The 13,965-nt window shown below is 41.5% G+C and overlaps 1 protein-coding gene across 4 annotated transcripts; it reads left to right on the plus strand.

The window, feature by feature from the left end:
- The first annotated feature begins 973 nt into the window (after positions 1-973).
- On the plus strand, positions 974-12,900 carry CFM2 (CRM family member 2). 4 transcript variants are annotated; one of them, XR_014328430.1, is made up of 14 exons: positions 984-1,845; positions 2,943-3,471; positions 3,549-3,679; positions 3,914-4,201; positions 4,286-4,442; positions 4,567-4,859; positions 5,322-5,381; positions 5,478-5,534; positions 5,627-5,746; positions 6,325-6,570; positions 6,667-6,901; positions 7,833-7,963; positions 11,288-11,994; positions 12,079-12,900. XR_014328430.1 is itself a non-coding variant. In XM_028237244.2 (13 exons), the coding sequence occupies exons 1-13, from the start codon at positions 1,135-1,137 to the stop codon at positions 8,569-8,571; spliced, it is 3,189 nt and encodes a 1,062-aa protein (XP_028093045.2). In that variant the 5' UTR covers positions 974-1,134; the 3' UTR covers positions 8,572-8,747. The 4 variants fall into 4 exon arrangements, 3 of the variants coding, with proteins under 3 accessions (XP_028093045.2, XP_082723715.1, XP_082723714.1); XM_028237244.2 differs by lacking the exons at positions 11,288-11,994; positions 12,079-12,900 and adding an exon at positions 8,341-8,747 and having other exon boundaries at positions 974-1,845; XM_082867589.1 differs by having other exon boundaries at positions 11,288-12,900.
- Positions 12,901-13,965: the final 1,065 nt, after the last annotated feature.

Consider the following 13,965-nt stretch of genomic DNA (forward strand, 5'->3'; position numbering starts at 1 on the left):
CTTTCAAAACCTAAATAACACACTATGAATACATCTCAGCCACAACAAATGAAAGTTATTGTAATTGAAAAATAAGCACATCAACAGAAAAACAGTACAAAATAATTGAAACCCACAAAAACTAAAACTCAAAAAAATCAGTAATTGGAAGTAATTGCTATACATTCATGAGTTTATACATATCTAAATAAAAATACATATATAGATTTATGTATGTAAGTAGAAATAAAAAAAAATAAAAAGAGAAAATATAAAATAACTTAGAAAACATACCTATGGATTGAAATTATCTGATGTCTTAGGAACGACGTCGTTTCATGGTTGTTAGGCCATGTCTTTTATTTATTTTATTTTATTTATATTGAGGAGGCTTTATGTACAAAATTGGACTGCATTCGCTTTTTTGTTTTCTAAGCTTTTTCAAAATAAAATAAAAAATAAAATTGGAAGAAGGGTGCGGATAATGGTAAACTAATCGTTAACAAACCAACATTCACAGGAGTGTTTGGTGCAGTTTTTTTAAGCCAATTTATGATTTTTGGCTTTTAAAAAATTATTTTGGATTGTTTGGTTAAACTTATTTCAAACAGCTTCTGATTCTAACAACTTATTTTAAGTCAAAAAAGCTGATTCTGAGAAGCTGCTCACCCCTTGCTTCTGATTATCAGCTTCTGCTGTGGACATATTAATTCACGGTTATACTCTTAGATTTTTTTATTTTTTATTTTTTTAAAAATAGAAAAAGACTCAAATGGACTATTAAATATTATTATTATTTTTTATGAAAAATATAGACAAATAGTGAATAATAAAAAATAAAAATTAATTGAAAAAGCTACTTCACAGCTTATTTAACAAACACTACTCAGCAACTTAAATCTATAATCCAACAGCTATACCAAACAGATTAACCGCTTCTGATTAAAGTCATAATCCATAATCTGTTAACTATAATCTGTTTTAACAGCTACACCAAACCCCACCACAGTAGTGACTGTGAACTCCCTAGTCCAAACTCCATCCTCAACTGAGCCATTGTATCCTCCCTCGAGGACGACGATGAAGATGAAGCTTGCATGAGAGAGAGACAGCCCTCCAAAATGATTCATTAGAAGAACTGAGATTCCTCACCAAATGTTGCTTCCTCTATCCAACCACCACCAAACCTCTCTTCCCTTCAATTCCCTCCCAAACCCCTTCTTCACCCCCTTCCCTTTCCCCAAAACCCTTCTCTTCCGAAACCCTAGAATTCCCCCCAATTCCTCCCTCCTCCGCCCCTACGCCTCCGCCTCCTCCGCCGCCACCCGAACTCTCCCTCAATCCGCCATCAAAAGAATCGCCGACAAGCTCCGCAGCCTTGGCTACGTAGAAGAAGAACAAGACTCAAAACAAACCCTAAATTCCCATTCCAGCAATGACTTGCCTGGCGAGATTTTCATTCCTCTGCCCAATCGCCTGCCCAAGTACCGGGTCGGGCACACAATTGATACGAGTTGGAGCTCGCCGGAGAATCCGGTTCCAGAGCCCGGGTTGGGGACTGCTATACAGAGGTTTCATGGATTCAGAAGAAAGGTTATAATGGAGAAGGTGAAGGAGAAGGAGATGAAGAAGGGGGAGGCAAGGGATGCGCCGACGGTGGCGGAATTGACGATGAATAAGGGGGAGCTGAGGAGGCTGAGGACAATTGGGATTGGGTTGAAGAAGAAGTTGAAGGTTGGGAAGGCCGGGATTACGGAGGGGATTGTGAATGGGATTCATGAAAGGTGGAGGAATTCGGAGCTCGTGAAGATTGTGTGTGAGGATATTTGTAGGTTGAACATGAAGAGGACTCATGGATTATTGGAGGTTAGAGTTTTATTCCTTTAGCTTATCATAATTCTGTATTTTTGAGATACATTACATTTTTTTTTTTGAATAAATACTTTGAGATACAATTCATAGTACATTATGATTCATACATACAATACAATGTTCCGCTTGTTATGTCAGCTGGAATTTGGGATACAATACAATCTTCTTCTTCTGCAAAATTTGGCAAGATCTATCATTACCCGATAAAACATGATTTTCATTTGGAATACAATACAATGTTCTTCTTGGTCTGCAAAATTTGGCAAGGTCTATCATTACCCAATAAAACATGATTTTCATTTGGTGGTTGGACGGCTAAAGATTGACGTGATGCCAAAGTTATATATGTTAAGAGTTATGCTCTAGTTGACCGATCAATTTTCTCTTTCTTTTATTTTGGGGTTCATTTCAGTTTTTTTTATTATTAATTTGATTTTCTGTTTTAGTTTCAGAACATGATGATGCCAATAATTTAAAATAATATCACATGCCTCCTTAAAAAATAGGACGGAATTACACTAAGATACACACACACCTAAAAAAAGAAAAGAAAGAAGGTTAGAAAGAGGTGGAGAAAGAAATGAGAGAAGCGAGGGGAAATAATATGAAGTTATAATAAAAGATTTAACAAAACTAAAGCAGCAAATTGCATGAATTTTGTTGAAAAGAAAAAGAAAATAATTTTGTTGAAAAGAAAAAGAAAATAAAAGAGGATGTATAAAAATTTGATAAAAAAATACCAAACCTTCTTTTAGAACTTTATCAAAGTTCGAATGGACCGTTAATTTCATACCTATCAAGAAAAATACACCACTTTTTTGTGACATGCCATCACTGTTCAGCCTCTATTTCTTGACATTATGTGGACAGGAAAATCCAATTTCATGACAGTTAAGATTTATATATATATATATATTATACTGTAAAAAATTTCCAGGCTGCATTTGCTAGCTCAATGTGTATATATTACTTGATATAGAATGCTTATCATCTTGTATGAAATTATCAGAGTAGAAGGTTTTGGCATGAGCTTTGCCTTTTTGAACCCAAAGCGTATTGTTTAACTTGAATCTTTGTTTTGACATTCTCAGAAGAAAACTGGAGGTTTAGTTATTTGGAGGTCTGGGAGTAATATAATACTTTACAGAGGGGCTAATTATAAGTATCCTTACTTCTTGTCTGATAATAATTCAACAAATGACACTTCTGCCGGTACTTCACGGAGTTCAAGCATGGATTCTGGAGTACATGTTAGAGAGGAAAGCTGCTCATCTGGCACAGATTACTTAAATTCCGCAGGACGACATTCTTCCAACAAAATGGCTCAACCACCCTTGATACAAGGTGTTGGTTCTCCAAATAGGGTACGATTTCAACTGCCTGGTGAGGCACAACTTGTAGAAGAAGCTGACAGTCTACTGGATGGACTAGGTCCACGATTCACTGATTGGTGGGGATATGATCCTCTACCTGTTGATGCTGATCTTCTAGCAGCAATTGTTCCTGGATACAGGAAACCTTTCCGCCTTCTTCCGTACGGGGTGAAGCCTAAACTAACAAATGATGAAATGACAATATTAAAGAGACTTGGTCGGCCTTTACCATGCCATTTTGTGTTAGGTGAGTGACTTCCCATTTCATGGATGTTATTTTTCTCCTTGTCGTTCATATTTTACTTGCATTTATCTTTTAATCAGGCAGAAACAGAAAACTTCAAGGATTGGCTGCTTCCATTGTCAAGCTCTGGGAAAAATGTGAAATTGCAAAAATTGCAGTTAAGAGAGGAGTCCAGAACACTAACAGTGAACTGATGGCTGGAGAGTTAAAGGTTAATAATTATAAATTCACTTTTATTTCATACCACGCTGAATTATTTATGGTGCAAGTGACCTATTTGGCTCTCCCAATATTAATTTATGCTATATATTTTGTATGACAATAACATGTCAACTTTCTGGTAGGAAAAGCCTTTTAAGGTATTGGCAACACACACCTTTTGTTGTTACTCATTTTCTCTATAATTCTTCAGAGACATTTATTTATTAGAAATAAACTATTGCAGTGGCTGACTGGAGGAACTCTTCTTTCACGGGATAAGGAAATTATTGTCTTATATAGAGGAAAGGATTTCCTGCCTGCTGCAGTTTCTTCAGCAATAGAAGAGCGGAGAAAATGTGGAATACCTATGGAGAAACACAGGACAGATTTTAGTTCATCAGTTATGACTATTCAGGAGTGTCAAGATGAATGTGATGGGATAAGCGATCAGAAAAGGAAACTTGTCTCAGAACAAAGGAATCTAAGATCCACTGAAGCAGCTGTTAAGAAAACTAGCACAAAGTTGCAAATGGTATGCATTCATGAAGATGTTAATGTTAGCAACCTTCTTGTTCAAGTCTTAATTGAATTCTGAATGGCATGTTTCCCAGAACAGGCATTAGAGAAGAAAGCCAAAGCAGAGAAGCTTCTAGCAGAGCTGGACAAGGAAGAGACCCCCCAAGAAGCTGAAATAGATAAAGAGGGTATAACCGAAGAAGAAAGATATATGTTGAGGAAGGTCGGTTTGAAAATGAAGCCGTTCCTCCTGTTGGGTGAGTTTGTTGTCTAACGACTCTTTTCTTCTTCCCTCGAATGAAAAGATTCTAAGAAGCTTTCAATACATTTAGCTCTGGCTTACAGAAGTGGTCTTGAATCATTATTTATTTCCATGCTCAGGTAGACGGGGGGTTTTTGATGGAACAGTTGAAAACATGCATCTCCACTGGAAGTATAGAGAACTTGTTAAGGTAATATGTGGTGGGAGAAGCATTGAAGCTGTTCATGGAATAGCACGGGCATTAGAGGCAGAAAGCAATGGAATATTGGTGGCTGTGGAGAGAGTTAGCAAGGGCTATGCCATTATAGTGTATCGTGGGAAGAACTACCAACGACCTGACTGCTTGAGGCCTCAAACACTCCTAAACAAAAGAGAGGCAATGAAACGCTCTATAGAGGCGCAGCGGCGTGAGGTAAAATTGGCATCTCTCTTTTTGTATTTCAGCACATGATGAACCATGTATCCCCCCACCCACCCACCCACCAACAACCAGTGCCAAAAAAAACTCCCCAAAAAGTGGAAGGGATTACAATTTAAAATTGATAATTGAAATCAAGTTGTCTATTCATTTCTTTAATTTGTGAAAAGGCAGGCTCAAATGACAAGTGAAAATACAATGAAGTGGTTATTAGGGTTGTTTGGTTGAGTTCATTGCTTGCTTGCAAGGTCTGCAGTGGGTTGATATTAAGTTGAGTCATTCAGTTGCGTTGGCCAGTAACTGATTTTCTAATGCATGTACCTTGTTTAACTGTGTGACAAAATGTTGAATTTACCTTTCTGATCTTATTTTTTGAATTTTTGTTAAATTTTAAGTTTTAACCCAAAGTGGTATCTACTTCTCTGCCTTATCCATTCTCTTCCTTATACAATGCAGTCCTTGAAACTTCATGTTTTGAAGCTTGGCAGAAATATAGATGAATTGAAGCTTCAGCTGGTGAGTTATTATGTCTTCACTAATTGTATTCCATAATTAGCCAGTTAATTTATGAATCTATTTTCAAAGTAAATTACATATTTTTTCTTGAATTAGTCCAAAGGAAAGGAGACAAACAACATGCAGTCAGATAAAGAATCAAACTTTCAGTTGGTGAGTTACATCATGCTCTGTTTATCATAACCCTCACCCAAGTGATATCTTAGTAATTTTGGGCTAAGTTATGTAGTTCTGTCATGTTCCAGGTGAAAGAGCAGGAGGCGGAGAAAAAACGATTAGCTGAATATACAAGATCTGACACAGACCTTTTCACTAATGACTGCTCTACTTCAGTAACTCCTAATTGTACTGAAGTGAATGTAGAGGTGAGGAGCATACTATCCACATGCAGTTCCCAGATATACAATTGTTGTTTTTCTAGTGCTTGTAGTAGCAATTGCAGTAGGCCAGACCATTATATTGTTCTCAACGTTATTATAGGTTTTGGTGCTGATTTTTAGGCCGTAAAACTAAAATCCAACACCTCAGCTGCAAGAAATTATAGAGAGTAAGCCTCATCCAATGGAGGCACACATTTACATGAACCTTTTTCAATGTTTCACTGATATTCACCTTTACTTAGAAGTGTGGGTATTGCAAGACATTGTTCAAGTCATAATAAAAGATCTGATATGATAAAACAAAATTTATAAAAAGTGTCGGGCAACTTGTTTATAACAAAATATGTAACTTTACTGAAGCAAAGCTCATAACATTTAAAAGAAAAAAAAAAAGAAGTTCCGTAGGTATCATGTGCTGAAATCATGTTGGGGCATTGAAATATACCCTTTTCGTATGTGGTCCTCCATTATTTTAGTCAATTAATTAATTGTTCATTAACTACATTTTGTAACTTGTCTACGGCTTTCTTTTCAATGGACTTATGCATTTCATATCATTGAAGGCTAGAGACAGATGTGGAGCCAATTCAAGTTCCTTTGACCCAAATGATGATATTGATGCTTTAAGCAGCAGTCCAGAAACCAGTCAGCGGGACATTTTGATATTTTCCAAGGAGGACAAGGATGAGTTTAAAATAACTGAATCAGAACCTTTAGCTGATGCGGTATGTAAAGAATCCAATGTCATTATGGGCATCAATGGTCAAGGTGGAGATGTCGAATCTGCAACTTGTCCTGATGATTCTATGGTATTATTTAATAATATTTTTTTATTAGTTTTATTGTTTTTCAATTTTTTGTACTTGTAATTATTGTTGAACTGATATATGCTGTGTTGATTTTAGTCACAAGATCAAACAAGCTCTTTACCAGTTGTTAATGTTGAACCTCATGTTCGTGACAAAGCCGTGATTCCATTTGTTGAATCACCAAAAAGTGGACCAGAGCCATCAGTTCACAGCACTATAGAGAATGTCTCTAGTAGGGTGCCTTTTAGAGCTGTACGGCTTTCCAACAGAGAGAGACTTTTTTTGCGAAAGCAGGCCCTCCGGATGAAAAAGCGCCCTGTGCTTGCTGTAGGTAATGTTTTTGCACCTTCTAGCCATTCCAAAGTTTTGCTTCTTGTTGCTTTTGTTTTTATTATTTTCATTGTTTGTTGTAATTTACATCTGTTGGGATGGCTTAGAGTAAGGCTCCTATCTGAAGTAACTTCACAAGGTTAAACGGCTGTGTTAAGTGTAGCCTTTTGTTTTCTGGAATTGCTAGATTTTCTTTATTCTTTTTTAAAAAAAAATTAAAAAAAAAAAACCATACCCAGTTTAGTCCCCATTTTGATGGGGGCTTGGGAGGGGTAGATTGGGTACAGACCTAACCTTTGCATAAGTTGCACAAAGTGGCTGCCCTCGGGCTTGAATCCACAATCTCAAGGTTATTAGACCCCTGATAATTGCTGGATTTTCTCCGTAGTTTATTTTTAATTATTAACTTAAGATTGATTCAGCCTAATTGAAATCTGCTGATCTTTAAGTTCTATTTTTTTATTTTTTTTATTTTAGCTTAAAGTTAACGAAGAAAGGAAGTAAACTGAGGTCTTATCTTTTTCTGTTGTTTGGATCTGTTGAATGTGAATTAGTTATGAAATTCAAAAACTTGTCTAAACTCTGTTAATACTGAATTTAATTACACACAGAACAAAGCATAAGATTTAAAATGTTTCCTGCAACTTTTCATCCGACTTTGACTCTTTTAGCAACCTAACGAAACATAATTACCAGATAATGGAAAAGAATAATGCTATATGCACTAATTAGTATACTAACTAATGTATCAATTGATGATGTGTCATAATTTAAGAGGTTTTTAGTATTTGTAATGTAATTAATGAGTGTGGTCAATAATAATATCATAATTAGTGTTAGTACATTAGTTAGTATACTAATTAGTGCATGTAGCACCACCGAATGGAAAATGATCACACTTTGGCATTTCTTTTACTGCTTTTATTTCTCAGGGAGGAGCAATATCGTCACTGGAGTTGCAAAAACAATTAAGACACACTTTCAGAAGTACCCCCTTGCTATAGTGAATGTCAAAGGCAGAGCCAAAGGGACTTCAGTCCAGGAGGTGGTTTTCAAGCTTGAGGTTTGCACATAGAAATGCCTCTTTATTGCTTTCATTTATGCTCCATATGTTTCAGCGGAAAACATTTTCTAACATAATTGGTTACGACCTTGAAATTAATATGCTAATAGTTGTATGACTGGTGGTGGTGGAGGTGGAGGTGGAGGTGATGGTGAGAAGTGGCAGCGGCGGCAGAGCTGGTAGCATTGGTTAGATTTTAGTTCGGAAAATGTTTTTTACCTTTCAAAAGTGAAATATTTTTAGCCCAAATAAGCTTGTTTTTTGCTGACCACCAAATACTAGATAATGCGGAAAATGTTTGTTGCTGAAACAAATGGAGCGTTTAGCTCTAGGCAATGTAGCTGAAATCGTGTCTTTTCCTTTTGTTTTGCCCACAGCAAGCCACAGATGGAGTGCTAGTCTCACAGGAACCTAGCAAAATCATACTTTATAGGGGTTGGGGAGCAGGGGAGAAACCTGGCCAAACTGTTGTGAAGAATACAAAAGATGTGTGGAAAACATCAGCAGGCAGAGAGGGTGAGATTCGGCCAGTTATTTCGCCTGAGCTCGTGTCTGCTATTAGACTTGAATGTGAGTTGCAGAGGAACCAAGAGGTAGAGGAGGCTTAGTAGGCTGGAACCAGAGCTTATTTAAAACAGTATATTTGCACTGCTTATGCAACATTTTGTCTTTGGCCATCGGAATTTTTGCTTTGTTGTGGCTCTTGTGAGAAGAATTGCTTTCTAAGACTAATTAAGTGACTACAAGATGAGTAGCAATATGGTCAAGCGAAATTTAACTATAATTATTTATTTATTTATGTACGGGGGGGAAAATATCCTCTGCTTTTCGTACTCCTTGGACTCCAAGCTTCACGTGACGGCGTCTAACCTGGCAACATAGAGAACGGTGAGCTACCCGGCGGTGGTGTGTCGGATAGGCCCTCCGACGATCAAGTCAGATCACTTAAGGAAGAAGAAGGCTGTTAGAGAGAGAGAGAGTGCGTTTCAGATGGCGCAAGTTGCTTATCTCTAACGTTCATCTTCCCTTTCTTTTTCTAGGCTAGCCATGCAGCCTCAAGATTGTGCGCGCACTACCTCTGCTGTCCTTTCCTGGACAGGTGGCAATGCTCGCCTCCCACCACCTTACGCGTGTAAAGGCCAAATCCTCTATCCAGTACATGCAAAACTGCCAAACGGTACTAACGCATGCCTGGAGCATATTTCTTCGCCCTCACGCCATTGGCCTAAGTGGTGCACCTGACCGGCATACCAAAATCGGCCTATTCCTTGGAGAAAATCACAACCACAGAGAACATGACCGAGCTTCCGAGCTATCCAGTCGGGCGCACACCGACCACCCTCCTGGTCCAAACTCTTCGGGTTAACTGAAAGTGTAGACTCATTTCGGATTGTCATTTGCTCGGTTATGCTGTGCTAACGCGCGCCCATCGCTGAACGTCTAGCAGTCACAGCTCGGCCAGGCTTTAGACCATGCCTGGTCGGCCAACCTACCTTGGCCGTGTACGACAGGCCGGAGGGCCGCGCCAATTGAGAAGATAGCTCGGCACCGTGAGGTTTGCCCCACCCCCGTTACCGTAGCTCGGTCGTACTATCCGGCGCAAATCTCCCCTCTCAATTGTCCCTTAATCTCATCCGAGCTAATTGTGATTGGGGTTACCACCATGACTAAGCTAACAGTCCCTTAGTCGCGCCAGTACCATGCTGAGCGTGATTGGGGTTGAAGCAATTACCGAGCTATTCCATTTGGTCGGTCTTCGTATCCTGCCCGTAGTCCTATCAAGGGTCGTACAACTGTACTGACAGCTGTCCTTTTGATGCCACGTGGCTTCATCCCTTTGGCCCCGTGCAGCCCCAAAGCTGTCTTTTCAGGCGCGAAATTCAAACGGCGCAACCGTTTGGTTTTCCCTCCTTTTTATGCACAAACGAAGGGTCATTTGCACCCACACTATTCATCTCCTCCTTCAAGCCAAAACCCTAGCCCTCAACACTCCAAACTTCCACCATTACTGTCGTTGCTCCCCTTCGCTCCCCAACGTCCATTTCTGTTCCTTCTGAAGCTGCAAACAAGCTTGTGGGGTCGACTTTGCTAGGCATCTGACATTGGTAAGTCCCTTTATCCATATTTCGTACTTTCAGTCTTTACTCTTCAAGTTTTTCAACTGTGTTCTTCGTGTTCCTGCTTGGGGATGTTGGAATCACAACAGTCCCCCTCCCTTTTAGACTAATAATGATACACCCTAGAAAAAACTGGAATTGGGGGAGCATTTGGGGTTTTCGTGCCCCTTGATTCCCTAAGCCTCAAAGCACAAACTCTGCACTTGGGATGAACAATTTGAATCTAGGTAGAACCGAGCTAAGTAGGCAACTTAGATCGATAAATAAAACTTCAGCCGAGCAAAAACTAGTTTGTGACTTCTCGTTGAGGCCGCGACCGTGCTGGATATAGGGAGTCAGAACCGAACTAGGAAGGCCAAATCGGCCGGATAGTCGAGCCGAGATAGGGGCTAGACCAGCCACATATAACGGGGGATTTCGACCGAGCTAGGAGTTCCAATAGGAGCCGTGCAATTTATGCCGTGCTAACCCTTGGGCTTATCTTTTAACAATGCAGAACAAACTAGGACCGACCAGGCCCCTTCAGTATTACCACTGGTGGAGCTCTAAGTCTGAGCAAATACACCAGAATTTTCCACCGAGATACAAATTAAACCACCAAATAAGTGAACCGAGATAGATAGGGAAGTACCGGTTCATGGTGAGCTCGCCCGGTGCACTAGCCGAGTTTCGTAGAGAGTACAACATTCCAGACGATGTCCATTTAGAGCTGGCCAAGAAGGGAGATACCCCATGGGGTGACCTAGATCGGTGCCCATTCACGGTCGTATCCATCGTGGAAGGAGGGCTTCGCTTCCCGGTCCAACCCTTGATCTGCGAATTTTTGAGGCAGACAAGGCTTTGTCCGACCCAAGTCTCAAACAACACGTACAAGATAATAAACGGCGTGGCCGAGCTAAATCGGAGGCTCGGTCTCGCTGAGATATTACATCAATATAGCCTTAGCAAAAATAAGGGTGGGTTTTGCTGGTACCTGAAGGTCAAGAAGGGCCGAGCAAAATTCATTGAGGGTAACCCTAATAAGGAAACAAACGACGATGACTTCTTGTGGGTGTCCGGTTGTTATGAGGACACCGAGGCACCCATACTTGGCTGGTACATTAGGAAAGATTTTGGCAGCGCTGGTGAGTAGCTCGGCAAACCGCGTTACTTTCTTTTTGCATTGATTTTTTTCTTGCCGATCTAACACTTGTCCTCTTTTTTGCAGATTACAAGCTCTTGGCCGAGAACTACTCCCGAGCTAATCAAGAGGCCATCAGAGTTCTGCTGCGTCATCCGACCGAGGAAAGGGAATCACCGAAGCTGCTCGGCTTTGAACCGACCTACCATTACACAGCGCCGCGCAAAAACAGGGTGACCGACTTTCTTTGTGCGCCCTCCCCAAAACCAGATCCAAATCTTCCACCGATCAAACTTGTTCCTCTTACTGCCGAGCAAGAAATGGCCAAAATCCGGGCAATCAAATTGATGATTACTGGTGAGCCCAGCGACTCCCAGTCACCAGAGGCATCTGGGGGGACTTCCTCCACTCCGGTTGCACAAGAGGAGGGGGCTGTGCTGGCTCTTGCCAGCGAACAAGCATCTGGCCGGTCGAAGAAGCGGCCGAGGAAAGATCTGGCCGGACAACATCTGGTGGACGAAGACTCCACTGAGCAGGCTTCGACCGACCTGGGGGACCAGACCGAACAACCAATCGGCGGGCCATCCAAGAGCCCAAATGCCCCCCCGATTTGGTCGCCCGAATTCAAGTACAAAGGCCGGGCTGTCTCTGCGGCGGATTCTGTTTACGCGGACAAGGATTACTCCCTCGGTTTCAACATGACCAAGGGGCTGATCTTTCCCGCCGATATGAAGAAGCACGACGAGCTGTCCGACCTGAAGGTGCTTCGCTCGGCGGCTAAATCGATCGTTTTGGTAAGTTCTCCACTCATTTCGTCAAGTTATTGCCCGATTTTTGCTCGATTTTCTAAATTCTTACAATCTTTCATTTGTTTTCAGGCCGCGCAAAAGAACTATTTAGCACACGATCGGATGGTCACAGTGCGGTAGAGCCTGCGGGATGCCATTGCTGAAAGCAAGGCCAAAACGGTCGAAATAGCCAAGTTGAAGGCTGCGCAAGAGGCGACTGAGGCCGAGCGCGATACGCTAAGCCAGAAGTTGGACCGGGCTGAAGCAGACAAACAACGGGCCGTGAAGACGACGAAGGCTCGGTACCTCGCCGAGCTGCGCAAACTGCGCAATGCCCACAAGGAAGAGAAAGACAAGGCGGTTAATGATGCCGAGGACCGGGGATACGTGCAGGGCGAGAAGACCTATGAGCGGCAAGTTCAGGCTACCAAGGACATCTTTTTCTAATGCGGTTGGAAAGCTGCCGTGGAAAAAGTTGGCCTTGGTCAAGACGCTGATATGTTCCTGAATCCCCCTGCAGGCTATATCCCGGTCTACATGCAGGCGTATGCTAATACCGCTCAAAATCGGCTCATCGAAGAGGCAAAGAAAACGGCCGAGGAAAAAGCCGCCGCCGCGCAACAAACCGAGCAAACTTCTCCCGAAGCATCTCAAGATGTCGAAGGTCAAGTGGCTGATCGGGAGGTTGTCGTAGTGGAAGGCGCTGACAACGAGGCCGCGGATGGGTTGCCCGAGCAAACGGTTGAGGTCGCCGAGCAGACGGTTGACCTCGAGCTAGATTGATGTATATTTTCTTTGCTTTGTTTTTGTTTCTTTTCTTTCTTTTTTGAATGTAACCGGGCTAGGCCCCACCTTTGTAATGTAATTTCCTTAATCAATGAGAATTTGAGCCTTTTGCTCGTTGATCTTCTATTTCTGTTCGGTTGCAAAGTTCACTATTTCTTTATTCGAATGTTCTGGGATTACAACTGGTAGGTCGGCTATGCCGCGCAATATGCCAAGCTAAAATTAGACTTCCCTCAACTTAAATGTTCACAAATCGCAACTGGTAGCCCGGCTCCTGGATGTTGCAAACAAACCCAGACATTTTCGTACGGCCGAGTAAAATCAGCTCGGCCATAAGTTGGGCAAATCATGAACATTTAGAGTTGGGCGAGCAAAAATCAGTTCGGTCCTTGGAAATGCGACAACAGGCTACCATTTCGATGTGACCGAGCTAAACCGTCTCGGCCTTTATAGGTTAGGAAAAACATCCAATATTTCATTTTGGCCGAGCAAAAATCACCTCGGCCCCTCTCAGTTTGATAAAACGCCAAGCATCATGGCCCTTTCGCTGAGCGAAAATCATCTCGGCCTTCTTAGATTGGCGGAACACCAATATGTCCATGTGGCCGAGCAAAATCAGCTCGACCTGTTTGTGTTGCGTAAAACGCCAACATTTCATTTGTCGGAGCAAAGTCAGCTTGGCTCTTGTAAGTTGGACAAGACACCAACATTTTGTTGGGCCGAGCAAAGTCAGCTCGGCTCTTTTCAGGTGGACAAAACACCAACATTTCGATTTGGCCGAGCAAAATCAGCTCGGCCTTTGGATTGGTCAGAACACCAATATTTCATTTAAGTTGGTCATGACGCCAACATCCCAATTGGGCGAGCAAAAATCAGCTCGGGCCTTATGCAAATTGGACAATACACCAATTGTTTCACTGGACAATACACCAATTGTTTGTGTGGTCTGTTTCTATACTGGTGAGAGGAGATCAGTTCGGTCCCTTTCAGGTTGGTCTCCCTGCCCCTGGCATCCTCAGAGGCCCAATATCCTTGCAAATCACATAGTATAAACAAAAAGTAGAGACATTTTTCATTACAAAGAGTAGTGTTATCCTTACATTGAACGCCAGAAGGCTAAAGGTCTAGAAAGCTAAGCAACAAAAGTGATTATATTTCAAAAGTAAAAGATCTTAAGGTTGGCTGCATTCC

The sequence above is a fragment of the Camellia sinensis genome, chromosome 4 (genome assembly GCF_055761805.1).
Source record: "Camellia sinensis isolate YWXY chromosome 4, ASM5576180v1, whole genome shotgun sequence".
Classification (NCBI taxonomy): Eukaryota; Viridiplantae; Streptophyta; class Magnoliopsida; order Ericales; family Theaceae; genus Camellia; species Camellia sinensis.

What these genes read in the sequence shown, in the direction of transcription:
- CFM2 (XM_082867588.1), top strand. Translation starts at nt 1,135, where the DNA reads ATGTTGCTTCCTCTATCCAACCACCACCAAACCTCTCTTCCCTTCAAT. An exon ending in GGACTCATGGATTATTGGAG is followed by an intron (nt 1,846 to 2,942) that starts GTTAGAGTTTTA and finishes TGACATTCTCAG; the next exon opens with AAGAAAACTGGAGGTTTAGT. An exon ending in ACCATGCCATTTTGTGTTAG is followed by an intron (nt 3,472 to 3,548) that starts GTGAGTGACTTC and finishes TCTTTTAATCAG; the next exon opens with GCAGAAACAGAAAACTTCAA.